General features: G+C 34.8%; 1 protein-coding gene across 1 annotated transcript in view; it reads right to left on the reverse strand.

Moving 5' to 3' along the window:
- Positions 1-23339: 23339 nt before the first annotated feature.
- LOC145675749 (dolichyl-diphosphooligosaccharide--protein glycosyltransferase subunit KCP2) overlaps positions 23340-25946 on the reverse strand; it is a 51883-nt gene continuing 49276 nt past the window's right edge. Inside the window, exon 5 of the mRNA XM_081746398.1 lies at positions 23340-24157. Coding sequence (XP_081602524.1) covers positions 24052-24157 — 106 coding nt within the window. The 3' untranslated portion in view covers positions 23340-24051. The remainder of the gene's footprint in view (positions 24158-25946) is intronic.

Genomic DNA, 25946 nt, shown 5'->3' on the forward strand with positions numbered 1-25946 from the left:
TTTTTTTCTTTTTCTGTAAAGTTGCGTTTTTGAGATACGAGGTAGTTGCAAAGTACCATCGATTTGCTATTTGGCCAGTCTCTCTCGCATTTTTAGATAATGCACTGATAAATATATATATGAGAGACCAAACACGTAGATAAAATCAATATTACGAGGGTTGTCCAGGAAGTAGGCTACCAGACGTATTGGCCTATCGCGGCAGTGGGCGGGGTTAGAGTCGCCATCTTGGTATTAGAACGTTGCCATACTCAGTATGCATCCAGCTGTGGTAGCGTGAGGACTGCGACGTCTTACTGTGCTTTCTGTGACGTGTTACAACGTGCGCTCCAATAGAAAATCACGCCTCTTGTGAGATGTGTTCTGTGATCAGGTTTTTGTTGGCAAAAGGCCACAAGCCAATTGAAATCAATCGCCAAACAAGGGCCAGGGAAAACTTCGCGCGAAAGTGTTTTATCACGAGAACGCACGTCCACACACGGCCAAGCGTACCCGAGAACTACTTGGATGGGAGGTGTTCGATCACTCACCATACAGCCCGGATTTGGCGTCGAGCGCCTACCATCTCTTCCCAGCTATATGAGCGTCCACGTTAATCAGTAGGTCTCGCTGGTGAAAGGTACGTTAAACTAAAAATCAACTCAACTCTTTCCAGCTATGAAGACATGACACGCTACACAACGCTTTGATATTGACGTCGAACTACATGCCGGTGTAAGCCAGTGGTTGAAATCGCAGACGACAGATTTCTACCGCAATGGTATTGAAAACTTTGTGCCACGGTACAATAAGTACCTTAATTTGCATGACGATTATGTAGAAAAATAGCTTAAGAGTGTACCTTTCAAATGTACATAATACAATTTCGTTTGTTCATTCTGTTACTTTTTTTAAAAAATTTCAAAACACCCTAACCTAAATTTGTGATATCTATAGTGAGACTTAATATTTATTGTGTTCCAAGTTTATTTTTTACTCCAGTTAGTTGTGTTAAGCTTGAATTACACTGAAAGAGTCTGAATAATGCATGTCCTTTTTATAACTAGTAATAGCGCTTGTGGTATCCCAAAAGCCGTTCCTTCCAAGATTGTAGTGTTAATAAATAGCTTTAATTGCTGTATAATATTAGTTATATTTCATTATAATAATAAAAAAAAATGAAATCTTTTAGTTTCAAATCCCATGGTTATGTCCTTTAGGCTTTCGGGTGATTAAGAGAAGTGAATAATGACAGAATTGGTGGAATGAGATTGTGGGAGGAGACTGTAATACTCCGAGAAAACCTATTGACACGATGTTGACCACAAACTTACTTGGCCGGGGATCGAATAAGGGACCGCACGCACCAGAGGTAAGCGCTCTATCACTGAGAGTTATAATAATCGCAACACCAATTGAAGTTTCTTTATACTTGGGTGCATTTGTGTATATGAATGTTGCATTTGTGTACAGATTTTCCAAATTATACAGCCATACTCCCTTCTTAAAATTTTTAACGTTACTTCTCATTTCTAAATAAAACTATTTCGGATAGATAGGCTTGATTTCCACTTTCTTTGTGTTACAATCACAGTTGCAGCAAGATAAGTTAGGAAATTTTATTTTGCCATTTATTGCTTTCATATACACAGGGTGTTTCAAAACAACACCGACAACGATTGGGAGATAATTCCTGACACCAAAATAAGACAAAAAGTATAGACCAACCTGGGTGCACAAATGCTTCCTTTCGGAGTTATAGGTTGCCGAAAACATGAAAAAATGAATTTTAAAGGTCCATAGCTCCAAAGCTATGGGACCTACCGTAGTCGGGTCAACACTTCACTTAGAAACTAATATGTGCGCTATCCAAAAATACATGTTTCAGAATCCAAAGGCACTAACGCAACAATTTTTATAGAAGCAGTTTGGCTCCAGGCATATAATATGAAGTACTCACCAACTACCTCTATAAAAATTGTTGTGGAAGTACCGCAGGGTTCTGTAACATGGATATTTGGATAGGGCACATACTAGTTCCTAAGTGAAGTGTCGACCCGACTACAATAGGTCCCATAGGTTTGAAGCTATAGACTTGTAAAGTTCATTTTTACATGTTTTCGGCAGCCTATAACTCCGAAAGGAAGCATTTGTGCATAACAGTTGATCTATACTTTTTGTTTTATCGTAGTGTTAGGAATCACCTCCCAAACGTTTTCGGTGTTGTTTTGAAACAACCTGTGTATATATATTAAGTATAATGTCATTAAGTATATACGCTATAAGGTAATTTGTTTTACACGCCAAATTATTACTATTTCCTGCTTCCATTATACTTAATGACATAATAATTAGTGAACTGGTTACAGTACGTTTAATATGAAGTTACATGCATTTGTCAGTAAATGGATTTGTATGATGATGTGTTGGTAGCGTTATTAGGACAGAACAGGGGTTGAGATATCATTTTTAACGCAACATTTGTATTTGTTCGAGACAGTTATATAATTTTTATGTTTGCGTGAAATACAGAATACTTCCATGCAGAATTCTTGCCTCATGCATTGTTTATAAAAATGATACAAAGTATGTGGATTTATTCCCTGTATTTTGTTTCCTAAACATTATCCACCTTAAGCAGAGTCGTTTTCACGTATGATTAGCGTCATACCAAAGGCCTGACTATTGCAGGAAACATATGTTAATCGAACTCTTTAGTATGGCACTAATTACGCGTCAGAACGACTATGCATAAGGCCCTATATCTTTTTTTTTTTTTCTAGTTCCGTGAATTTTTGTGACTAATACAATTTAATTTATCGAGTATCAATCCTAGGTATCTAATGTGATTTGTGCTTTTTAATTGTTGATTTTGTACTTTTAAGTAAGGAAAAGATGAGGATTTCTTTCTAGTGAAGATTATGTAATTAAATTTTTTATCAATTTATTTCCAAACCACCAGAAAAACACCAGTTGGTAATTGTATCAAGTTTTTTTTTTCGAGTTTTATCAACATTGAGAATACCCATGATTAAATACACCACTAGATGACCATCCACGAACAGTAATAATTTATTTCCTTATAGATTTTTTTATTAAGTCGATCACAGAAATGTTGAAAAGAGTAGGACTAAGTTTCTTCCTCGCATTAGGCTTAAGGACGTTTGTCTAAGATAATTATATTTATTGTTCCATTTAATGTAGATCTGTCTATTAATTAATACATCATAAATAAATCTAATAAAAGAACTTTGTATTTGAATACTTTCTTTCTTTAAAAAAAGAACGAGAATTTTCAGTTGAATAGAGTCGTATGCTTGTTTTAAATCAGTACTAACGTTCTTTCAGTTTAACGTCCCATAGCCACGATTATGACCTTAAGACTAAAGGAGACGATGATTAAAGCAAGTAAATGATGAAAAAAAGAATTGGTGGAATGAGACTGTGGAAGGAAACGGGAGGACCCCGAGAAAACCCACGGACACGATTTGTCTACCGCAAACTTACTTGGCCGTGGATCGAACCATCAGGGACCCCACGCACCAGAGCTAAGCGCTCTACCACTAAGCCTGCGTGTTCCCTTAAATCAATACTAACAGCCATGAGAAATTTTGTTTTTTGAAATGTATTCCAGATGTCTAGGATCAGCGGACCCAAGGAATCTAATATAGACACGTTTTTAAGGATTCATGTCATATTATTTAGGAAGCATTGAATATGTTCCAAAAACCACTGAAGTCTATTTACTATTAACTGTTCCGAGTTGTTAAATAGCAAGAAAAATGCGCAATTGGTCTATAAATGTCCTCCACTTGTATGGGTTTTGTAGGTTTACGAAGAGAGAAATAGGGACTTTTCAATTTGGAGAAGTTTGGGAGGCTTTCCACGTGTTATTGAATTATTTCAATACGGCTAATTTTCCTAAAACAGGAAGATTTATATAGTGTGCAGCTGATACCATCTATTATCGGAAATGTATTATTTTTTGCTTCTCATTTTTCAATTCGACTTCAGTAAACGGAACATTTAATTCTAAAATTGAATTTGTTTGTGAAAATACGATTAAATCTTAATTGACATCCAGAGGGGCTATTTTTTGTGAAATTCATCAATCCATTTAAAACAGTTTGCACTGATATCACAAGGTTATTTTTCTGATTTATAGATATCTTCTGTAGCCGGAAAAATTTCCATACTTTAAATTTAGGGGTTTGAAATTAAATATTTCCGCAAAAGTTCAGCCAATGTTTTCTTTTCGTGGAAATCAATATCTTTTTAGTTTCTACACTTAGTTTTGATATACTATGAAATAAGTTTCAAGTTTTGTTTTTAAAAATTGTTTTAATACTTTCTGTCTTAAACTTAATTAACATTGTAGTCCACCAGTAACTAACAACTAACTCTATGTCTTATGGAACCCGGAGATTCAATGCCGCGTTCACAAAAGCTTTCCTCTGACTTCTATCCTTAGCCAATTGGATCAGTTTCTACTTTGTATTCCTATCTCTGCGAGATCCATCTTAATATTGTCCTCCCATCTGCGCCTAGGTCTTCCTAATGGTCGTTTTCCGATGGGTCTTCCAGTCAAGACTTTGAAAGCGTTTCTACTTTCTTCCATTCTAGCTACATGACCTGCCCACCTAAGCCTCCTCGACTTGACGACCCTAACAATGTTGAGTAAACCGTATAAATTATGTGGTTCCTCGTTATGAAGTTTCCGCCATTCCCCATTCCCATTCCTCTTGGGTCCGAATATTCATCTAAGGATCTTGTTCTCAAATACTTTCAGTCTATGTTCTTCCCTCAGAGTAAGCGACCATGTTTCGCAACCATACAGAACAACAGGCATGATTATCGTTTTGTATATTTTAAGTTTCAAATTTCTCGACACAATTCGCAACAACAAGAGATTTTGAACTGAATAGTAACACGAATTCCCTGCTTTTAGTCGACATTTAATTTCTTCGTGAATATGATTTTCCTATGTTAATATTGATCCTAGATATTTGAAAGTATCAACTTTATCAAAAGTATTATTTAATATTTTAACGCATCCACAATTTGCCGTATTACGGTCCCGACGCACTTCCATGTATTTAGTTTTCTCTGCATTTACTTCTCAACCCATGTCCCTGGAAGCGTTTAATAAGATCTCTGCATTTCTTTCTATTGTTCTCCTATCATCCCCTATTAAATTTACATCATCAGCATATGCCACAACCTGGTGAATACCGTTCAACTGTAGGCCCTGGTTGCTATCTTTGATTTTCCTTATAGCGTATTCCAGAACAAAGTTAAATAATAATGGCGACAACGCATCTCCTTGTTTCAGGCCATTTTCGACGTGAAAGCTCAAGCATTTTTATTACTCTTTTTATATTTTGTACGTAGTTTTCCTCGTTACCTATTTTAGAGTTAGATATGGCTTTTTTTTTTTTTTTTACCTATAGAATAAAATGGACTAACTGAATTTATAACATTCCTATTTCCTTCAACTTTATCTTTCCAACTCTAATCTTAGAACTACATTTTGCGTATAAATGTCTAATACAATATGTGTAGTAATTTTCTGAAGTCCCGACTTAAAAATTTCAGTGAAATTCTAAACTTCTATTAATTTTGCAAGTTGAAAATTTTGTAATTGTCGGGAAATGACCATTGCCGAGCGGATCAAAGTAAACACACCAGTTATAGTAAATAAAGTGTTTTGTTTTGACTAATGAGATAGCCGGAACACTATATATTGCGCAAGTCTCGTTGGAGTCTCATTGTTACGTATAATATAATCATTGTATATAATATAATCATTGTATATAATATAATCATTATATGCTAACTCGTATATTAATGTTCTTCCTCCAGTATTGTCTCTCTAACTTCTCTATAATTTTCCTTGAATATTGACACCGCCAGTGATATGTTATTTCTCTCTTTTAAAAATAAAAAAAAATAAATAAATAAATAAAATACCAAACTGTCATACCTACTATTGTAGAAGACGCGACATAAATATTCATAAATTTTATAATTATTGATTTGTACTCCTATAAGTTGAACGTTAATAGGATGAAAATTCATTTGTAATTTCTTTGAAATTTATACCCTAAGAGATGGCAATAGTTGAACTTCCGTATTCATATTTCTAATTTGTTCAATTGTTTGGTAACCTTTAATTTTTAACACATAATTTAGATTTGACCGTTTCTTGGAAAACCAATGGGTGAGGACTGAATGTGTGAATTAAATGTTGTAACGCCAAATTTTTCGCTCTTCCACTTTGTATATTCCACTGTAATAACAATGTATTTTCTTTAGTGTCATGATCCACCTCACTTTTAATGAGTTCCAATATTGTTAACCTGTTGAAAATTTTCAGTAACGTTGGTATTTGGAGTTGAGAGAAAAAAGTTGATATTGCAGTAGTTAGGAATGTTTTAACTCCTTTTAACTGATTTGTTAAAATTTCATTTTACTTTATTACTTCGTTCAGTGTACCTTCATTGGAATTATCCCAACTTTGATGTGTTAAATTTATTGTATTGTCAGAGAAAAGATTGTCGCTACCCTGTTGATTGTCAAATTTTATTTGTTCATTGCTAACAGTAGATGAATTGTCAAAGATTTCCATCTGCTCACGAAGGTTCATAATATTCGTACCTCTATTTTTACCTTTATTTTTCTCAGAGCTTCTATTGCCTCATTTTGATTTATAATTGACTGTTTTTGTTTAATAAGGGGTTAGATTAAGTATGAGGTCATAGGAATTACAAGTGGAGGAGAGAAGCTTCTTTTGTTACTTGGCATAGGCTGGAATAGCGACATAGGCTTCTTGTCTATACCTCTTCTCTTTTCTGGAGGAACCTTGTTTGTTACATCGGTTGAATAATTTTTACTATTTACTTTGATCAATATTTTTATTTCTTTTGTGGTTGGTTGGAGTTGTGACAGCCAGTATTTACCGATTGTTTTTCAATAAAGAATTGGTTTCATTAAGAGAAAGACGTAAGTTTGCCATTAAGTTTCACAACTGTGTTTTTCCAAACTCTTTCGATGCAGTTTGGAAAATCTGCTGCATGGCCTTGTTTGCAATAGTAACATTGAGGTGGATGCTCGGATTTTAGGCACCCATCAATGAACTGTCTAACTGCCGGTATGTACAGTTCAACTTTACATAGAAGTATACTAATTGTCTAGAACTGAACGTAAGAATTACTGATTTGGTTGCAATTTTAACCTTATTTATTCCTTTTCTTAAAATTTTCCTCACGAATGTTATTGGAATTTCCGATTTAAATGTCATTTAATAGGTTAGTGATTGATGATGATTTCCACATCTTTTATAACCCCTGTTAAATCGAGAGCATGATTGGGTATACAAGAAGACCAATTTTGTTGATTTGTATGAAATGATCCAGAAAATTCTCTCTCTCTTTACCAGAAGTAAACGAATTTCTGCCTATTATTGTTATCTACTTACTCCAACAATTTCTGCTTAGAAAATAAAATGTTTTCTACTAATCGACATAATGTGATTTTTTTCTTACTTATCATAACTGGCTTTCAGAAATAAATAAATAAAAAAATGGAGATATATATGATGGTTACTGCATTCACTCACTATTTTTTTCCACTTGTTTAGAACATATTTTGCAATTATTTTTATTCTCCATATTTATCATCATCTTGCTGTAAATTTTCATGATTGTTTCCTGTATCATTAGCCAATTACTAACTCCGTACCTACTTCCGTATTTAAAGATGGATTCGGATTTAGTTACACTTTTGTTGGTAAAGGCGTCATTTGCATTTCCTAGGATAATATTGGAAGTTTCTTCTGTATTATATTTGCTGTATAATTTGATTATTTATATGATTCATAGAATAAAAATTTACAAATTAAGATCAGAAAACAGGAAAACATAAACCCTTGATAATTCTCAACACATAAACAGAATGGTCTAACCAAACAAACCACTTTACTTCAAAGTCATAATTTTTGTGTAGAGAATACATCAACTAAAGTGTCCAATCACTTGATTAAGTTATAGTATTTTAGCAGAACACATACTAGTCTGCATTACGCATATTACTTTAAGTCTGTTCTATTTCATAGCTTTTATTGGGAAACATGTTACACACAAAACGCAGTCACACGTGAGTAGGTGGGGGATACCTGACCCCCGGTAGCTGAAAAATCGCCTTTTTTTCCATGGTCTCCTGAGAGCAAGGACTCAATTTTCCACCGTCTCACGATACGCTATGACCCACGCCCCGTCCACCCACGATCTTTTACGACCTCCATGTTAGGGGTGAATTTGTTCCCTTTATGAGCACTTTTAAGGGGGTGTATTCGTTCTCTTTTACGAGCACATTTTAGGGGGTGAACTCGTTCCCTTTTATGATCACTTTTCCATCCCCTACGAACACATAGAAGAGCAGAGATAACACATAACACTACGTAACACACAGCAGATCAGATAACACATAAGAGTACATAACATAAAAAGGGTGAACTCGTTCCCTTTTATGAGCATATTTTTCAACCCCTATTTTAACATAGGAGATAACACATAAGATTACGAACACATACAAGAGAAGAAAACACATAACACTACGTAACACACAGCAGAACAGATAATACATAGCACAGCTAATAAAAGAACATGGCATATTTTCCAACCCTTATTTTAAGATAACAGAAATTACACTGAGACTATGAACACACAGCAGAGCATAAGAGTACGTAACATAACAAGGGTGAACTCGTTTAAACCCCTATTTTAACATAGCAGAAATTACATAGCACAGCTAATAAAAGAACATGGCATATTTTCCAACCCTTATTTTAAGATAACAGAAATTACACTGATACATGAACACACAACAGAGCATAAGAGTACATAACATAACAAGGGTGGAGCATATTTTCCAACCCCTATTTCAACATGACAGAGACTACGAAACATGGCGGACATAGCACAGCTAATAAAAGAACATGGTTTATTTCAGAAATTACACTGAGAGTACGTAACACACTAAAACCTCCATTTTAGGGGTGTATTCATTCTCTTTTATGAGCATATTTTCCAACCCCTATTTCAACATGACAGAGACTACGAAACATGGCGGACATAGCAGAGGGGGTGTATTCATTTTCTCCACCCCTAATTGAACATAGCAGAAATTACACTGAGAGTACGTAACACACAAAAACCTCCATTTTAGGGGTGGACTCGTTCTCTTTTATAATTCCTTTTCCAACCCCTATTTTACCATAGCAGATTTTCCAACCCCTATTTTAAGACAATGAATACCTATGTAACATAGCGATTCGATACGCTCTTTGAACCGATTTGGCTGAAACTCAGCATATGTGGGTTTTCGACCATGCTGAGTACGAATATCATACTTATTTTTACCTGGGTCCTTTAGTTTATGTGGCATACGCCCTTTCTATGACAATTTGAACCGATTTGGATGAAACTCGGCATATAGGGGTTTTCGAGCATGCTGAGTACGAATATCATACTTATTTTTACCTGGGTCCTTTAGTTTATGTGGCATACGCCCTTTCTATGACAATTTTAACCGATTTGGATGAAACTCGGCATATGGGGGTTTCCAACCATGCTGATTACGAATATCATATTTATTTTTACCTAGGTCTTATAGTTTATGTGGGATACGCCCTTTCTATGACAATTTTAACCGATTTGGGTGAAACTCAGAATATAGGGGTTTTCGGACATGCTGATTACGAATATTATATTTATTTCTACCGGGGTCTTATAGTTTATGTGGGATACGCCCTTCCTATGACAATTTTATCCAATTTGGATGAAACTCGGCATATGGGGGTTTTCGGACATGCTGATTACGAATATTATATCTATTTCTACCTGGGTGTTATAGTTTGTGGGATACGCCCTTGGTATGACACTTAAAACCTAATAACTCGGAAACGAAGCAACGTATTGAGGTGGTGTTTCCACATTTAGTAATTGGTCATCAAATACTACAAGTTTCAAAAATAATGGTCATCGAGGTCAAAGGTCAACATACTTAAAACCTAATAATTCGAAAACTGAGACACACATTGAGATGCTTTTTCCACATTTAGTAATTGATCATCAGGTACTACAAGTTCCAAAATTAGTGGTCATCGAGGTCAAAGGTCAAAATACTTAAAACCCAATCACTCGTAAACTGCGCCACATATTGAGGTGGTGTTTCCAAGTCTGGTAATTGGTCATCAGGTACTACAAGATCCAAAACATTGACCATTGAGGTCAAAGGTCAACCTACTTAAAACCTAATAACACGAAAACGGGGCCACATATTGAGATGGTGTTTCCAAGTCTGGTAATTGGTCATCAGGTACTACAAGATCCAAAACATTGACCATCGAGGTCAAAGGTCAACCTACTTAAAACCTAATAACACGAAAACGGGGCCACATATTGAGGTCGTGTTTCCACGTTTAGTAATTGGTAATCAGGTACTACAAGTTCCAAAATAATGATCATCGAGGTCGAAGGTCAACATACTTAAAACCTAATAACTCGAAAACGAACCAACATATTGAGATGTTGTTTCCACGTTTAGTAATTGGTCATCAGGTACTACATGCCCCAAAATAATGACCATCGAGGTCAAAGGTCAACATACTTAAAACCTAATAACTCGAAAACGAACCCACATATTGAGATGTTGTTTCCACGTTTAGTAATTGGTCATCAGGTACTACAAGATCCAAAACATTGACCATCGATGTCAAAGGTCAACATACTTAATACCTAATCACTCGAAAACGGATCAACATATTGAGGTCGTGTTTCCACGTTTAGTAATTGGTCATCAGGTACTACAAGTTCCAAAATAATGACCATCGAGGTCAAAGGTCAACATACTTAAAACCTAATAACACGAAAACGGCACCACATATTGAGATGGTGTTTCCAAATCTAGTAATTGGTCATCAGGTACTACATGCCCCAAAATAATGACCATCGAGATCAAAGGTCAAAATACTTAAAACCTAATACCTCGAAAATGGATCCACATACTCAGGTGCTGTTTCCACATTTAGTAATCGGCCACCAACTACTACATGTCCTAAAGGTACTTACCACGGAGGTCAAAAATCAGACTAGTAAATGAAGCAACATATTGAGGTGGTGTTTCCACATTTAGTAATTGGTTACCAGGAACTACATGCCCCAAAAAGGTCAAATATTTAAACCAGAATAACTCGTAGATTGAGCGTCGGAAAATTTTTGTACCAAGGAGAAAATGTGAAGGAGGAATAAATTTGAGTGCCCTATTGAATTTTGTACCAACGAGAAATCTCATTTGCAACTAGCTTAGAATTTCTGTACCTGTTTGGGTTATTCAAAATTTGGATAGACTAAGAAAGCAAGATATGCCATTTTAACCAGCTGAGAATTTAAAGAAACAAAGGGAACCTACTCAATTTTCTATCGACGAGAAATGCCATTTCAACTACCTCAGAATTTATGTGCCTTTTTTGTGCTAAGGTCTATTTTAACTCTTCTTGACTAATTAGATAAACGAAGGAATATTGTACCAATGAGAAATGCCATTTTTTCTAGACCATGTTCTAATATTTAAACAAACGAAGGGGTGAACTTGATTGACCTATTCAATTTTGCACCAATGAGAAATAACGTCGTATTTTAAATAAACAAACAATCGGATAAATTTAACCGGCTCAGAAGTGTACTATTTAAACAAACGAAGGTCTCTTGAGTGAGATTTCCAATTTTGTAGCAAGAAGGACTATTTTCTAACTAACTCAGAATTTCATTTCATTTTGAAATACTCAAATTTGGATGGAGTGTTTAGTTTTGTTCGAACCAGAAAAATTTGATTGGATTATTTCCTTATGTACCAACTGGAAAAAGGGAAGGGCCAATAATCAAATAAATGAAGGAATAAATTTGGGTAGAATATTTAGTTTTGTACCTAGCAAAATTAGAAAAAGAAGTGAAGAACGAATAAAATCTGGATGGACTATTTTCTTATGTACCAACAAACAAAATGGAGCACCAGCGACAAAAAGAAACCGAAGAAGGAATAAATTTGGGTGACCTATTCAGTTTGCAGAATCAGCATTCTATACTTTTTTCTGCCATTCATTGGGGGTGTCCTATTTCTTTTCGTGCCGACGAGACCATTTTTAACCGACTTAGAATTTGTACCAAACAGAAAAGAGGAGCTACACGATTAAACAAAGCAATCAATTTTTAACTAGCTCAGAATTTCTAGACCATGTTGTACTATTTAAACAAACGAAGAGATAAATGTGTGTGACCTATTCACTTTTGTACCAAGCAAAATAAGAAAAAGAAGTGAAGAACGAATAAAATTTGGATGGCCTATTTTTTCATGTACCAACAAAAAATGGAGCACCAACGACAAAAAGGAAACCGAAGGAGGAATAAATTTGGGTGACCTAATCAGTTTTGTACTAAACAGAAAAAAGCGAAGAAGGTAAAATTTAAATAGCTCAGTATTTATGTACATTTTTGTACTACTAAAATAAACGAAGGAATAAATTTGGGTGTTCTACAGAAGAAAACGGGGAAGGGCCATTTTATTTAATTTTGTAGTACTCAAAATATACAAAGATATAAATTTGTGTGACCCATTCGGTTTTGTTGGCTTTTTTAGAAAGACTATTTTATCTTTTTGTGCTCTACAAATAAACGGAGGAAAAGCAAAGAGAGACCATTTTATGTGCCTTTTGTAACGAAGAAACAAATTTGAAGGAGGTTCATTTTAACTAATCCTGCTGCGAGTAGATCAATTAGTACATAGTAAAAAAATAAAACAATATGGCATTATTGCGACTTTCATTTTCGAATACATACGGAGTAAGCCACTATGGCAAAAAATACTACTCTCTCCTTATGCTTATTTGGGGCAGACTTAAGAGGACCAAGCATTAGAAACCACTAGTAGGGTGTCGATTCAGTAAACTCTACATCTAGTAAAAGAAAACGAACCGATAATTTTGAGACAGTTCCATATGGGTAAATACAGTATTAGTAGAAACGATAGTTTTTAATTAAGTAGAGATAAGGAGAGAGTGAAAAAAATGGAAAATTAAATTTTAAATCATTATTATTATTATTATTTTAGAGGTCAAAAGAAAGAATAAATGAATTTGAGTGGCATATGTACGGAATTTAGTTTTGTACCGGGCCAAAAAAAATTTGAATTGAATATTTTATTTTGTATCAGCTGGGAATTTAGTGTTGTACCATTGTATCAATTTAAGTATTTTGTACTATTTAGTACCACCGAGAAGGTGTAGAATATTTAGTTTTGTTGGCTTCTTTATTTTGTATTAACGACTAAAACCTTTAACACATACTTGGTTGTGTGCATCACAATGGCCGAAGTTTTTCATTTCCCTGTGGTACAACGTAATGGTCGCCCCGCTTATTCTAGGTCTACAGTTAGATATTTTCGGTTGGATAATGGAATAAAGCCGTGTTTTGTTGAGCACAATGCCCACTATAACGATGTGGTAGACAATTATTTGATGGATAGATATTTGTTTAATAGTCGCTATAACAAATGGTATATGATAGAATTTGTTAAGCATTTATTGCAGGTAGATATTAAGATAGACTTTTTGTCGTTGGTTTCTCGTTTAACCGCACACAGTTCTCTTTTCCAATCAGCTACCTTTTTTGCCATGAAAACTAAGGGTAATAGTTATACTGTGATAGCTTTCTTTCGCTATGGGGGAACGCAGGACACTTTGGATGAGTTATTAAAGTTTTGGAATCATGTGTGCGAGTTCAGGCCAAGTATCCAGATTGCAGATTTACTTGGTTGCTTTACACGATGTGGTAAAACAGGCCTTTTTGCGGTATCTCCTGATACCTATCTGTTGGACCTCGCGGTATTTGGAAACTTGGTGAAAAAGAATAACAAATGGTTTTTCTCACAATAAAGCTATACATACAGAATAATCCATTATGGCAAAAAAAAAATACTACTTTCTCCTTATGCTTAGTTGGAGTAGACTTCGATACATTGTGTAAGAATTTCCAATTAATAGCGGTATTGCACTGTACTTATAATAGTCTGTAATAGTGCAGTTTATTGTAGTCTACCAGCAATAATGATCTCTAAGAGAGTTATTAGGTAAAGATAACCATTACACAGCCATTCTGCGAACACATTTATACGATCCAATTTCTCAGATTTAAACAAAGAAAGACGATATTCTGCCACTCAAACAAACGAAGGAATAAGCTCAGAATTTCTATACCTTTTTGTGTTATTCAAGTAAACGAAGGAATAAATTTGTGTGACTTATACCATTATAACACGCTCACTATTTTTATACCATTCTGTATTACTCTATTTCATTTTTGTAACAACCAGAAGAAAACAGCTCAGCATTTTATACCTTTGTGGTGTTACATTTTGTAAATTTTTGTGTCATCCAGAGAACAATTCAAATTGCCTCTCCCTGACAATCCGGTTGCCAGTGTCCAATGTTTGTAACCTATTAAATTCTTAATATTACAATAGTACAAATTGATCCATTTAACAGTTCAAGTTCTTCTATTCTTACACAATCAAATACATATGCTACAGTGGGCTCAGTGTTCATTTACAGAATTAAATAATTGTTTATCTTTTTCTAAAAACATTTCTACTATTTTGTTGATATAATAATCACAGTCTGTAATGTATTCATATACCAGATTAAATTTTTTCTCCAAAGTATAAGGGTTGTTAATATTACAACTTTTAAAATGCTTCTTTATATAAAGTTTATAGATTTTCTCTCTCATTTCACGTTTAATTAAGATTGTACACACCTTTTGCAATAATTCGTAATCATACTGCAACAAACAGTTGTGATCTTTTTCATTTTCATTATGTTTAGAACATGCTTCACATAATAATACTGAATTTGGTGTATACTCATTAAATAATTGTATAACACATGTATCACTAATACTTTCACTAGTACACTCGCACTCATTAGCTTCCAGTTCAAAACAGGTAATATTTGAAACACTATCATCATCACTTTCCGGGAGTATTTCATCATTATATCTATTATAGCGTCTAAAATAATACACTTCTTCTATTTCCTGTGTTGGGTATATGATTCTCACTTTATCACGTAATTCATCTGGCAAATCGGGGTCAGACGGCTGGATTAACAGTATTGGTTTCTCGTTTTCACACTGAATTTCTTTTTCTCTAGGTGAAACATAAGCAATTTCCATGCTAGTCATTTTTCTACTCTTCCGCAAAAACAAATCAAATAAATAATTTTATATATCTACAATACAAGCATTCTATGCATTCTCCGTGTTTAATAATATGTTTCAAGGCAATGCAAAATAATTCGTTAATATAACGTCATGATGTATGTTCTATTATTTCCAAATATACTCCATAATCTTATATTCCATTATAATAAAATACATAAATGCAAAAATATATATATTTGTCTTTTTGGACTTAGACGAGGAAAGAAAGTTTAAAAAATAATTGAATCGCTGAGCAATAGGCAGTACACCTGTTAGGTAACGCATTCGTAACGCTGCTTAAATATCTGCAGCAGCAGAATGAATAATTTCGCACTCTTTATAGATGGTGTGGAACATGAAACTTTTGTTTTCCTTGATGAGCTGATTCTTACTTTGATATGATTCCTTCTGCTTTTTTCCTCTATCACCACTGTGATCAAAAATGGCCATGCATGATATTACGCTAATTGCTATGTAGTCTGTTCTACACAATTATTAGGCAATTTAGTTAGTGACCGGGAAACTTTGGACTTTAGCGTCACCGTAAGTAATTCGCTAAACACACGTCAATACCCATACAGTGACGGGAGAGGCAATTTAAATTGTTCTCTGGATGACACAAAAATTTACAAAATGTAACACCACAAAGGTATAAAATGCTGAGCTGTTTTCTTCTGGTTGTTACAAAAATGAAATAGAGTAATACAGAATGGTATAAAAATAGTGAGCGTGTTATAATGGTATAAGTCACACAAATTTATTCCTTCGTTTACTTGAATAACACAAAAAGGTATAGAAATTCTGAGCTTATTCCTTCGTTTGTTTGAGTGGCAGAATATCGTCTTTCTTTGTTTAAATCTGAGAAATTGGATCGTATAAATGTGTTCGCAGAATGGCTGTGTAATGGTTATCTTTACCTAATAACTCTCTTAGAGATCATTATTGCTGGTAGACTACAATAAACTGCACTATTACAGACTATTATAAGTACAGTGCAATACCGCTATTAATTGGAAATTCTTACACAATGTATCGAAGTCTACTCCAACTAAGCATAAGGAGAAAGTAGTATTTTTTTTTTTGCCATAATGGATTATTCTGTATGTATAGCTTTATTGTGAGAAAAACCATTTGTTATTCTTTTTCACCAAGTTTCCAAATACCGCGAGGTCCAACAGATAGGTATCAGGAGATACCGCAAAAAGGCCTGTTTTACCACATCGTGTAAAGCAACCAAGTAAATCTGCAATCTGGATACTTGGCCTGAACTCGCACACATGATTCCAAAACTTTAATAACTCATCCAAAGTGTCCTGCGTTCCCCCATAGCGAAAGAAAGCTATCACAGTATAACTATTACCCTTAGTTTTCATGGCAAAAAAGGTAGCTGATTGGAAAAGAGAACTGTGTGCGGTTAAACGAGAAACCAACGACAAAAAGTCTATCTTAATATCTACCTGCGATAAATGCTTAACAAATTCTATCATATACCATTTGTTATAGCGACTATTAAACAAATATCTATCCATCAAATAATTGTCTACCACATCGTTATAGTGGGCATTGTGCTCAACGAAACACGGCTTTATTCCATTATCCAACCGAAAATATCTAACTGTAGACCTAGAATAAGCGGGGCGACCATTACGTTGTACCACAGGGAAATGAAAAACTTCGGCCAATGTGATGCACACAACCAAGTATGTGTTAAAGGTTTTAGTCGTTAATACAAAATAAAGAAGCCAACAAAACTAAATATTCTACACCTTCTCGGTGGTACTAAATAGTACAAAATACTTAAATTGATACAATGGTACAACACTAAATTCCCAGCTGATACAAAATAAAATATTCAATTCAAATTTTTTTTGGCCCGGTACAAAACTAAATTCCGTACATATGCCACTCAAATTCATTTATTCTTTCTTTTGACCTCTAAAATAATAATAATAATAATGATTTAAAATTTAATTTTCCATTTTTTTCACTCTCTCCTTATCTCTACTTAATTAAAAACTATCGTTTCTACTAATACTGTATTTACCCATATGGAACTGTCTCAAAATTATCGGTTCGTTTTCTTTTACTAGATGTAGAGTTTACTGAATCGACACCCTACTAGTGGTTTCTAATGCTTGGTCCTCTTAAGTCTGCCCCAAATAAGCATAAGGAGAGAGTAGTATTTTTTGCCATAGTGGCTTACTCCGTATGTATTCGAAAATGAAAGTCGCAATAATGCCATATTGTTTTATTTTTTTACTATGTACTAATTGATCTACTCGCAGCAGGATTAGTTAAAATGAACCTCCTTCAAATTTGTTTCTTCGTTACAAAAGGCACATAAAATGGTCTCTCTTTGCTTTTCCTCCGTTTATTTGTAGAGCACAAAAAGATAAAATAGTCTTTCTAAAAAAGCCAACAAAACCGAATGGGTCACACAAATTTATATCTTTGTATATTTTGAGTACTACAAAATTAAATAAAATGGCCCTTCCCCGTTTTCTTCTGTAGAACACCCAAATTTATTCCTTCGTTTATTTTAGTAGTACAAAAATGTACATAAATACTGAGCTATTTAAATTTTACCTTCTTCGCTTTTTTCTGTTTAGTACAAAACTGATTAGGTCACCCAAATTTATTCCTCCTTCGGTTTCCTTTTTGTCGTTGGTGCTCCATTTTTTGTTGGTACATGAAAAAATAGGCCATCCAAATTTTATTCGTTCTTCACTTCTTTTTCTTATTTTGCTTGGTACAAAAGTGAATAGGTCACACACATTTATCTCTTCGTTTGTTTAAATAGTACAACATGGTCTAGAAATTCTGAGCTAGTTAAAAATTGATTGCTTTGTTTAATCGTGTAGCTCCTCTTTTCTGTTTGGTACAAATTCTAAGTCGGTTAAAAATGGTCTCGTCGGCACGAAAAGAAATAGGACACCCCCAATGAATGGCAGAAAAAAGTATAGAATGCTGATTCTGCAAACTGAATAGGTCACCCAAATTTATTCCTTCTTCGGTTTCTTTTTGTCGCTGGTGCTCCATTTTGTTTGTTGGTACATAAGAAAATAGTCCATCCAGATTTTATTCGTTCTTCACTTCTTTTTCTAATTTTGCTAGGTACAAAACTAAATATTCTACCCAAATTTATTCCTTCATTTATTTGATTATTGGCCCTTCCCTTTTTCCAGTTGGTACATAAGGAAATAATCCAATCAAATTTTTCTGGTTCGAACAAAACTAAACACTCCATCCAAATTTGAGTATTTCAAAATGAAATGAAATTCTGAGTTAGTTAGAAAATAGTCCTTCTTGCTACAAAATTGGAAATCTCACTCAAGAGACCTTCGTTTGTTTAAATAGTACACTTCTGAGCCGGTTAAATTTATCCGATTGTTTGTTTATTTAAAATACGACGTTATTTCTCATTGGTGCAAAATTGAATAGGTCAATCAAGTTCACCCCTTCGTTTGTTTAAATATTAGAACATGGTCTAGAAAAAATGGCATTTCTCATTGGTACAATATTCCTTCGTTTATCTAATTAGTCAAGAAGAGTTAAAATAGACCTTAGCACAAAAAAGGCACATAAATTCTGAGGTAGTTGAAATGGCATTTCTCGTCGATAGAAAATTGAGTAGGTTCCCTTTGTTTCTTTAAATTCTCAGCTGGTTAAAATGGCATATCTTGCTTTCTTAGTCTATCCAAATTTTGAATAACCCAAACAGGTACAGAAATTCTAAGCTAGTTGCAAATGAGATTTCTCGTTGGTACAAAATTCAATAGGGCACTCAAATTTATTCCTCCTTCACATTTTCTCCTTGGTACAAAAATTTTCCGACGCTCAATCTACGAGTTATTCTGGTTTAAATATTTGACCTTTTTGGGGCATGTAGTTCCTGGTAACCAATTACTAAATGTGGAAACACCACCTCAATATGTTGCTTCATTTACTAGTCTGATTTTTGACCTCCGTGGTAAGTACCTTTAGGACATGTAGTAGTTGGTGGCCGATTACTAAATGTGGAAACAGCACCTGAGTATGTGGATCCATTTTCGAGGTATTAGGTTTTAAGTATTTTGACCTTTGATCTCGATGGTCATTATTTTGGGGCATGTAGTACCTGATGACCAATTACTAGATTTGGAAACACCATCTCAATATGTGGTGCCGTTTTCGTGTTATTAGGTTTTAAGTATGTTGACCTTTGACCTCGATGGTCATTATTTTGGAACTTGTAGTACCTGATGACCAATTACTAAACGTGGAAACACGACCTCAATATGTTGATCCGTTTTCGAGTGATTAGGTATTAAGTATGTTGACCTTTGACATCGATGGTCAATGTTTTGGATCTTGTAGTACCTGATGACCAATTACTAAACGTGGAAACAACATCTCAATATGTGGATTCGTTTTCGAGTTATTAGGTTTTAAGTATGTTGACCTTTGACCTCGATGGTCATTATTTTGGGGCATGTAGTACCTGATGACCAATTACTAAACGTGGAAACAACATCTCAATATGTTGGTTCGTTTTCGAGTTATTAGGTTTTAAGTATGTTGACCTTCGACCTCGATGATCATTATTTTGGAACTTGTAGTACCTGATGACCAATTACTAAACGTGGAAACACGACCTCAATATGTGGCCCCGTTTTCGTGTTATTAGGTTTTAAGTAGGTTGACCTTTGACCTCGATGGTCAATGTTTTGGATCTTGTAGTACCTGATGACCAATTACTAAACGTGGAAACAACATCTCAATATGTGGATTCGTTTTCGAGTTATTAGGTTTTAAGTATGTTGACCTTTGACCTCGATGGTCATTATTTTGGGGCATGTAGTACCTGATGACCAATTACTAAACGTGGAAACACGACCTCAATATGTGGCGCAGTTTACGAGTGATTGGGTTTTAAGTATTTTGACCTTTGACCTCGATGACCACTAATTTTGGAACTTGTAGTACCTGATGACCAATTACTAAATGTGGAAACAGCATCTCAATGTGTGTCTCAGTTTTCGAATTATTAGGTTTTAAGTATGTTGACCTTTGACCTCGATGACCATTATTTTTGAAACTTGTAGTATTTGATGACCAATTACTAAATGTGGAAACACCACCTCAATACGTTGCTTCGTTTCCGAGTTATTAGGTTTTAAGTGTCATACCAAGGGCGTATCCCACAAACTATAACACCCAGGTAGAAATAGATATAATATTCGTAATCAGCATGTCCGAAAACCCCCATATGCCGAGTTTCATCCAAATTGGATAAAATTGTCATAGGAAGGGCGTATCCCACATAAACTATAAGACCCCGGTAGAAATAAATATAATATTCGTAATCAGCATGTCCGAAAACCCCTATATTCTGAGTTTCACCCAAATCGGTTAAAATTGTCATAGAAAGGGCGTATCCCACATAAACTAAAGGACCCAGGTAAAAATAAGTATGATATTCGTACTCAGCATGCTCGAAAACCCCTATATGCCGAGTTTCATCCAAATCGGTTAAAATTGTCATAGAAAGGGCGTATGCCACATAAACTAAAGGACCCAGGTAAAAATAAGTATGATATTCGTACTCAGCATGGTCGAAAACCCACATATGCTGAGTTTCAGCCAAATCGGTTCAAATTGTCATAGAAAGGGCGTATGCCACATAAACTAAAGGACCCAGGTAAAAATAAGTATGATATTCGTACTCAGCATGGTCGAAAACCCACATATGCTGAGTTTCAGCCAAATCGGTTCAAATTGTCATAGAAAGGGCGTATGCCACATAAACTAAAGGACCCAGGTAAAAATAAGTATGATATTCGTACTCAGCATGGTCGAAAACCCACATATTCTGAGTTTCATCCAAATCGGTTCAAAGAGCGTATCGAATCGCTATGTTACATAGGTATTCATTGTCTTAAAATAGGGGTTGAAAAATCTGCTATGGTAAAATAGGGGTTGGAAAAGGAATTATAAAAGAGAACGAGTCCACCCCTAAAATGGAGGTTTTTGTGTGTTACGTACTCTCAGTGTAATTTCTGCTATGTTCAATTAGGGGTGGAGAAAATGAATACACCCCCTCTGCTATGTCCGCCATGTTTCGTAGTCTCTGTCATGTTGAAATAGGGGTTGGAAAATATGCTCATAAAAGAGAATGAATACACCCCTAAAATGGAGGTTTTTGTGTGTTACGTACTCTCAGTGTAATTTCTGAAATAAACCATGTTCTTTTATTAGCTGTGCTATGTCCGCCATGTTTCGTAGTCTCTGTCATGTTGAAATAGGGGTTGGAAAATATGCTCATAAAAGAGAATGAGCATATTCTCTTGTGTGTTACGTACTCTTATGCTCTGTTGTGTGTTCATGTATCAGTGTAATTTCTGTTATCTTAAAATAAGGGTTGGAAAATATGCCATGTTCTTTTATTAGCTGTGCTATGTAATTTCTGCTATGTTAAAATAGGGGTTTGAACGAGTTCACCCTTGTTATGTTACGTACTCTTATGCTCTGCTGTGTGTTCATAGTCTCAGTGTAATTTCTGTTATCTTAAAATAAGGGTTGGAAAATATGCCATGTTCTTTTATTAGCTGTGCTATGTATTATCTGTTCTGCTGTGTGTTACGTAGTGTTATGTGTTATCTTCTCTTGTATGTGTTCGTAATCTTATGTGTTATCTCCTATGTTAAAATAGGGGTTGAAAACGAGTTCACCCTTGTTATGTTATGTACTCTTATGTGTTATCTGTTCTGCTGTGTGTTACGTAGTGTTATGTGTTATCTTCTCTTCGCTGTGTTCGTAGGGGTTGAAAAATATGATCATAAAAGGGAACGAGTACACCCCCTAAAATGTGCTCATAAAAGGGAACGAGTACACCCCCTTAAAAGTGCTCATAAAAGGGAACAAATTCACCCCTAACATGGAGGTCGTAAAAGGCCGTGAGTTGACGGTGCGTGGGTCATAGCGTATCGTGAGACAGTGGAAAATTGAGTCCTTGCTCTCAGGAGACCATGGAAAAAAAGGCGATTTTTCAGCTACCGGGTGTCAGGTGTCCCCCATCTACTCACGTGTACAAAAAGAATCTCTGTGTTGGTTAGAATACGGCCCATTGAATACTGAACCTGCGAAATACTATCTCTTGTCAGTTTAGAACCCTTCGAAACCACATGTACACAATAATACTTTACAATCTATAACTTAAAATTCATCTTTCTATAGTCGACTTTTCTCTAAATCTAAAACATGAATTCATCTATTTCAGAGATGGTTATTGCAGAAAACTTGAACATAGTAACAGAAACCTAACTTCTAACATGAATGAAACTACACAAAATTAACAATAATGAAATCTCTGGTCACTTATATATATATCATATTTGTGTGTTCTGTTGAATTTGTAAGAAAATCTTTAATATGGATGTAGCTAATACTTGGGCGGTGCCAAAGGCACGGTGGCTCACATAATCTCTTACATGTAGCGTAAGGGAGATTGACTTGATGTGCTCATTTGAATTAATTCAGTTAATATTGATGAGTGACAACAGCGTACAAGTTCTTGTTTTATCTGGGGGCCTTGAAATATATTGGCGGCCCTGGTTGCATATACCTGTTATTTTCTCATTTGAATATAAGAAACTTATCAATATGGGGAAAGGAAGTAGGAGGATTAGCTTGGTAGATTTTAAAAAAATGTCATTTTTTCCAAGCCAAACAAATTTCATTGCAGGAGAAAGTAATGACAGAAGTATGAATGCACATGTTGCCAACACACTTTACAATTTCTTGCAGATTTCTAAACAGTTACGTAATATAGTACTCTGGTGTAGTATATTTCATTATTATGTAATATTTCCACAGTTTCCTCTACAATCAGCATCAAATGTTAAATCCCACGTTACGTGAGTGAATGGTAGGCGACAAAAATATCTCTTACGCAGTAAGACTAAAATGTTCCATTAATTTGAAATTATTAATATACAGACATTACTATTTGTATTCAGTGAGTTAATCTTTATATAAGCAACATAAAATTTTGGGAAGTGAAACACAACGTCATTTCTCGCAATTTATTTTAAATATCTGTTGCATAGTTAACATGAAATTATAAAGGTATTAACGTAGTTTCATTTTGTTCAAATAAAGTTGTTGCAATTTCCCAAAGAAAAAAAAAATAACCAAAAGTATAAACTATATCAAGATACAACAAGTACAATAAAGTAAAAGTAATAATTTCCAGTTTTAAAGAAGTGCCTTACCCGTAACAACGCTCGGCATCATTTTGCATACCCAAGTTATCAATTTACAACAATTACATGCTTGAAAAAAATATTTCCAAGAAAGAAAAAAAACTAAAGAAATGCATAGATCCACTCATACAAGGCACCCAATATTTGTCATTTCCCTGATTCTGATAAAAGAAATCAGAATAATGTAAATATATGTATACTTTACGTGAGAATCAGATATCGTACAACCCATATATGTCAACAATTGATTATTTACTACGACAGAAACACTTCAAATAAAAGTTTCACATTCTAGGAATATTTCGACATAATCAGCCATACTTAATGTAAACAGTCCATAGATGAAAATTATCATTTTTTAGCAGTTACCATAAAACATAAAATGGACAAGCAACCGCAGATGAATGGCAGTGGATAATTAAAAGATAAATCTTTCACCTGGAATGCAATTTATTTTATAACTGTTTTAGCTTAGTCTTATCACACGCCACGACATTATCCACTAAGTGGTCTTTAAATCATTTCTTTTTCTTCACAGGCACTGGCTGCGTCGAAATAGGCACTGTATAAGTTTGCTGAGAGATCCTGTTAATATAGTACAGTGCAACCATAGAGAAAATCAGACTGAAAAGGGAAAAAAAACTGTAAGCAATATAAAATAAATGATGCAAGTTGATTTTTTCTACAAGACAAATATAAATCCTCGAAACAAATTTCTTGCCTATGAGGTAATTACTGGAGGCATACATATTTCGACAGTGCTATACTACGTAATCGAACAGCTGCGACGACATAGGAAATACATTTCAAAGAATGCGAGAACCACACTTCTGTTTAAAGCAATGAGATGTTAATTCAATCCACACTGATACAACAGAAAAAGCGGGATAGCCAAAATGTGCTATGTATTTTGTAGATCGAGAGTTATGTGTCAGAAACAGGAAGAATGGGACTGCGAAGTGTATTGTCTGTTCTGAGAGTCGAGATTTATGTAATACAAACAGAAAAGGCGGGATTGCAAAATGTACTGTGTATTTTACAAATCAAAGAGTTGTGTGTCGGGAAACAAGTATATGATATTTGCTCTATCTAGGCAAGAGCATATTCTATAGGTATTACGGTTATTAATTAACCTTACTCTTATTGTTCTTATTTCCACCAGAAATCGAGAACAAAATCACTATTTTGCAATTACACTAGTACAGCATTTTTCAAAGAGTCTTCCCAAATTCTGCTACATCTACTAAAGAGCCCTATTTCAGAACTTCGCCATATTATAAAGCGAAATGGTGATCTCTTTCTTAGTCCCTGGTAACCTTTGTGCTACACATGCCAGAAACAAAATATGCTTACTTCTCTTAAAATCATTCGAAGACTTCAATAATAATAATAATAATAATAATAATAATAATAATAATAATAATAATAACATAAACACAAGGAATTTTTATTACGAAAAACTTATTCCTACCAGTGCACAGTGGTCCAGATACCCGTAAAACCTGGCCAAAACCGCGAAAATGAAGTTTGTAGCAGAGACTCGAAACCGGTGTAGGTTGAAAGATAAAGGTCACTGTACTCGAAACAACGTGGGGTGGGGAGGGTTTTACCCCTGGAATTCCAAGATGGAAGTCTGAAGCGAGCTTTTGCTGACTGTGGTGATAAGTTGTTATCTTCATATGGGTCAGCACGCATAATATTCATAGCTATGTAGGGCCAGAATTATGTTCTTGAGGAAAATTTCATTTTGTATAGCTTTGTACACTGTTCTTTCCAAGCATGATGTTAGACGTGGTTGATAATTGCGTAAACATGACAGAAGATGGTAAAACCACAGAGGTTTGGAGCTCTATATATTTTGATGGTTAATTTCAGTTCTACTAGAGTTTTAATGCGCTTCAAGCAGTTAATACGTACTCTTACGGAAACAAGAAGCCAATTTTGCCCGATTTTGTTACAGGTAGGCAAGTTGCTGATTGAGTAAGAATTATGTGTAAACCAGTGTGTGTCGCTGCACACTTAATTAGTTTATTTTCTTTCTCTTGTAGACGTTGTCTTATCAAACTGCGAGAAGCCTTTTTCGTGTGATTCGGCATACCAAACGCAGCAAGGACGCAAAAAGACTATGTTTGACTACATTTGTTGAGCACGAAATGTCAGCATCATTAAGGAAAGAAGGGATGCTTCAACTGGCCCACGTATGTCACCAAATTTTCGATCCAATGCCAAAACCGTGAATGTGCTAACTTTGACTGAGTTATAAGCATTTTAATATTCAACTTACCCCGAAAAATCAGTATACAGACTTAGGTATATGTTTTAAGAATTGACGATAACTTCTAATATACTCATATTTCACAAATGAGGCTTTGGTGTTGGAATCTATGTGCCCCAAGTAACATGAAACTGCAGT

Source organism: Thermobia domestica, chromosome 2 (genome assembly GCF_964235325.1).
Source record: "Thermobia domestica chromosome 2, izTheDome1.hap1.1, whole genome shotgun sequence".
Classification (NCBI taxonomy): Eukaryota; Metazoa; Arthropoda; class Insecta; order Zygentoma; family Lepismatidae; genus Thermobia; species Thermobia domestica.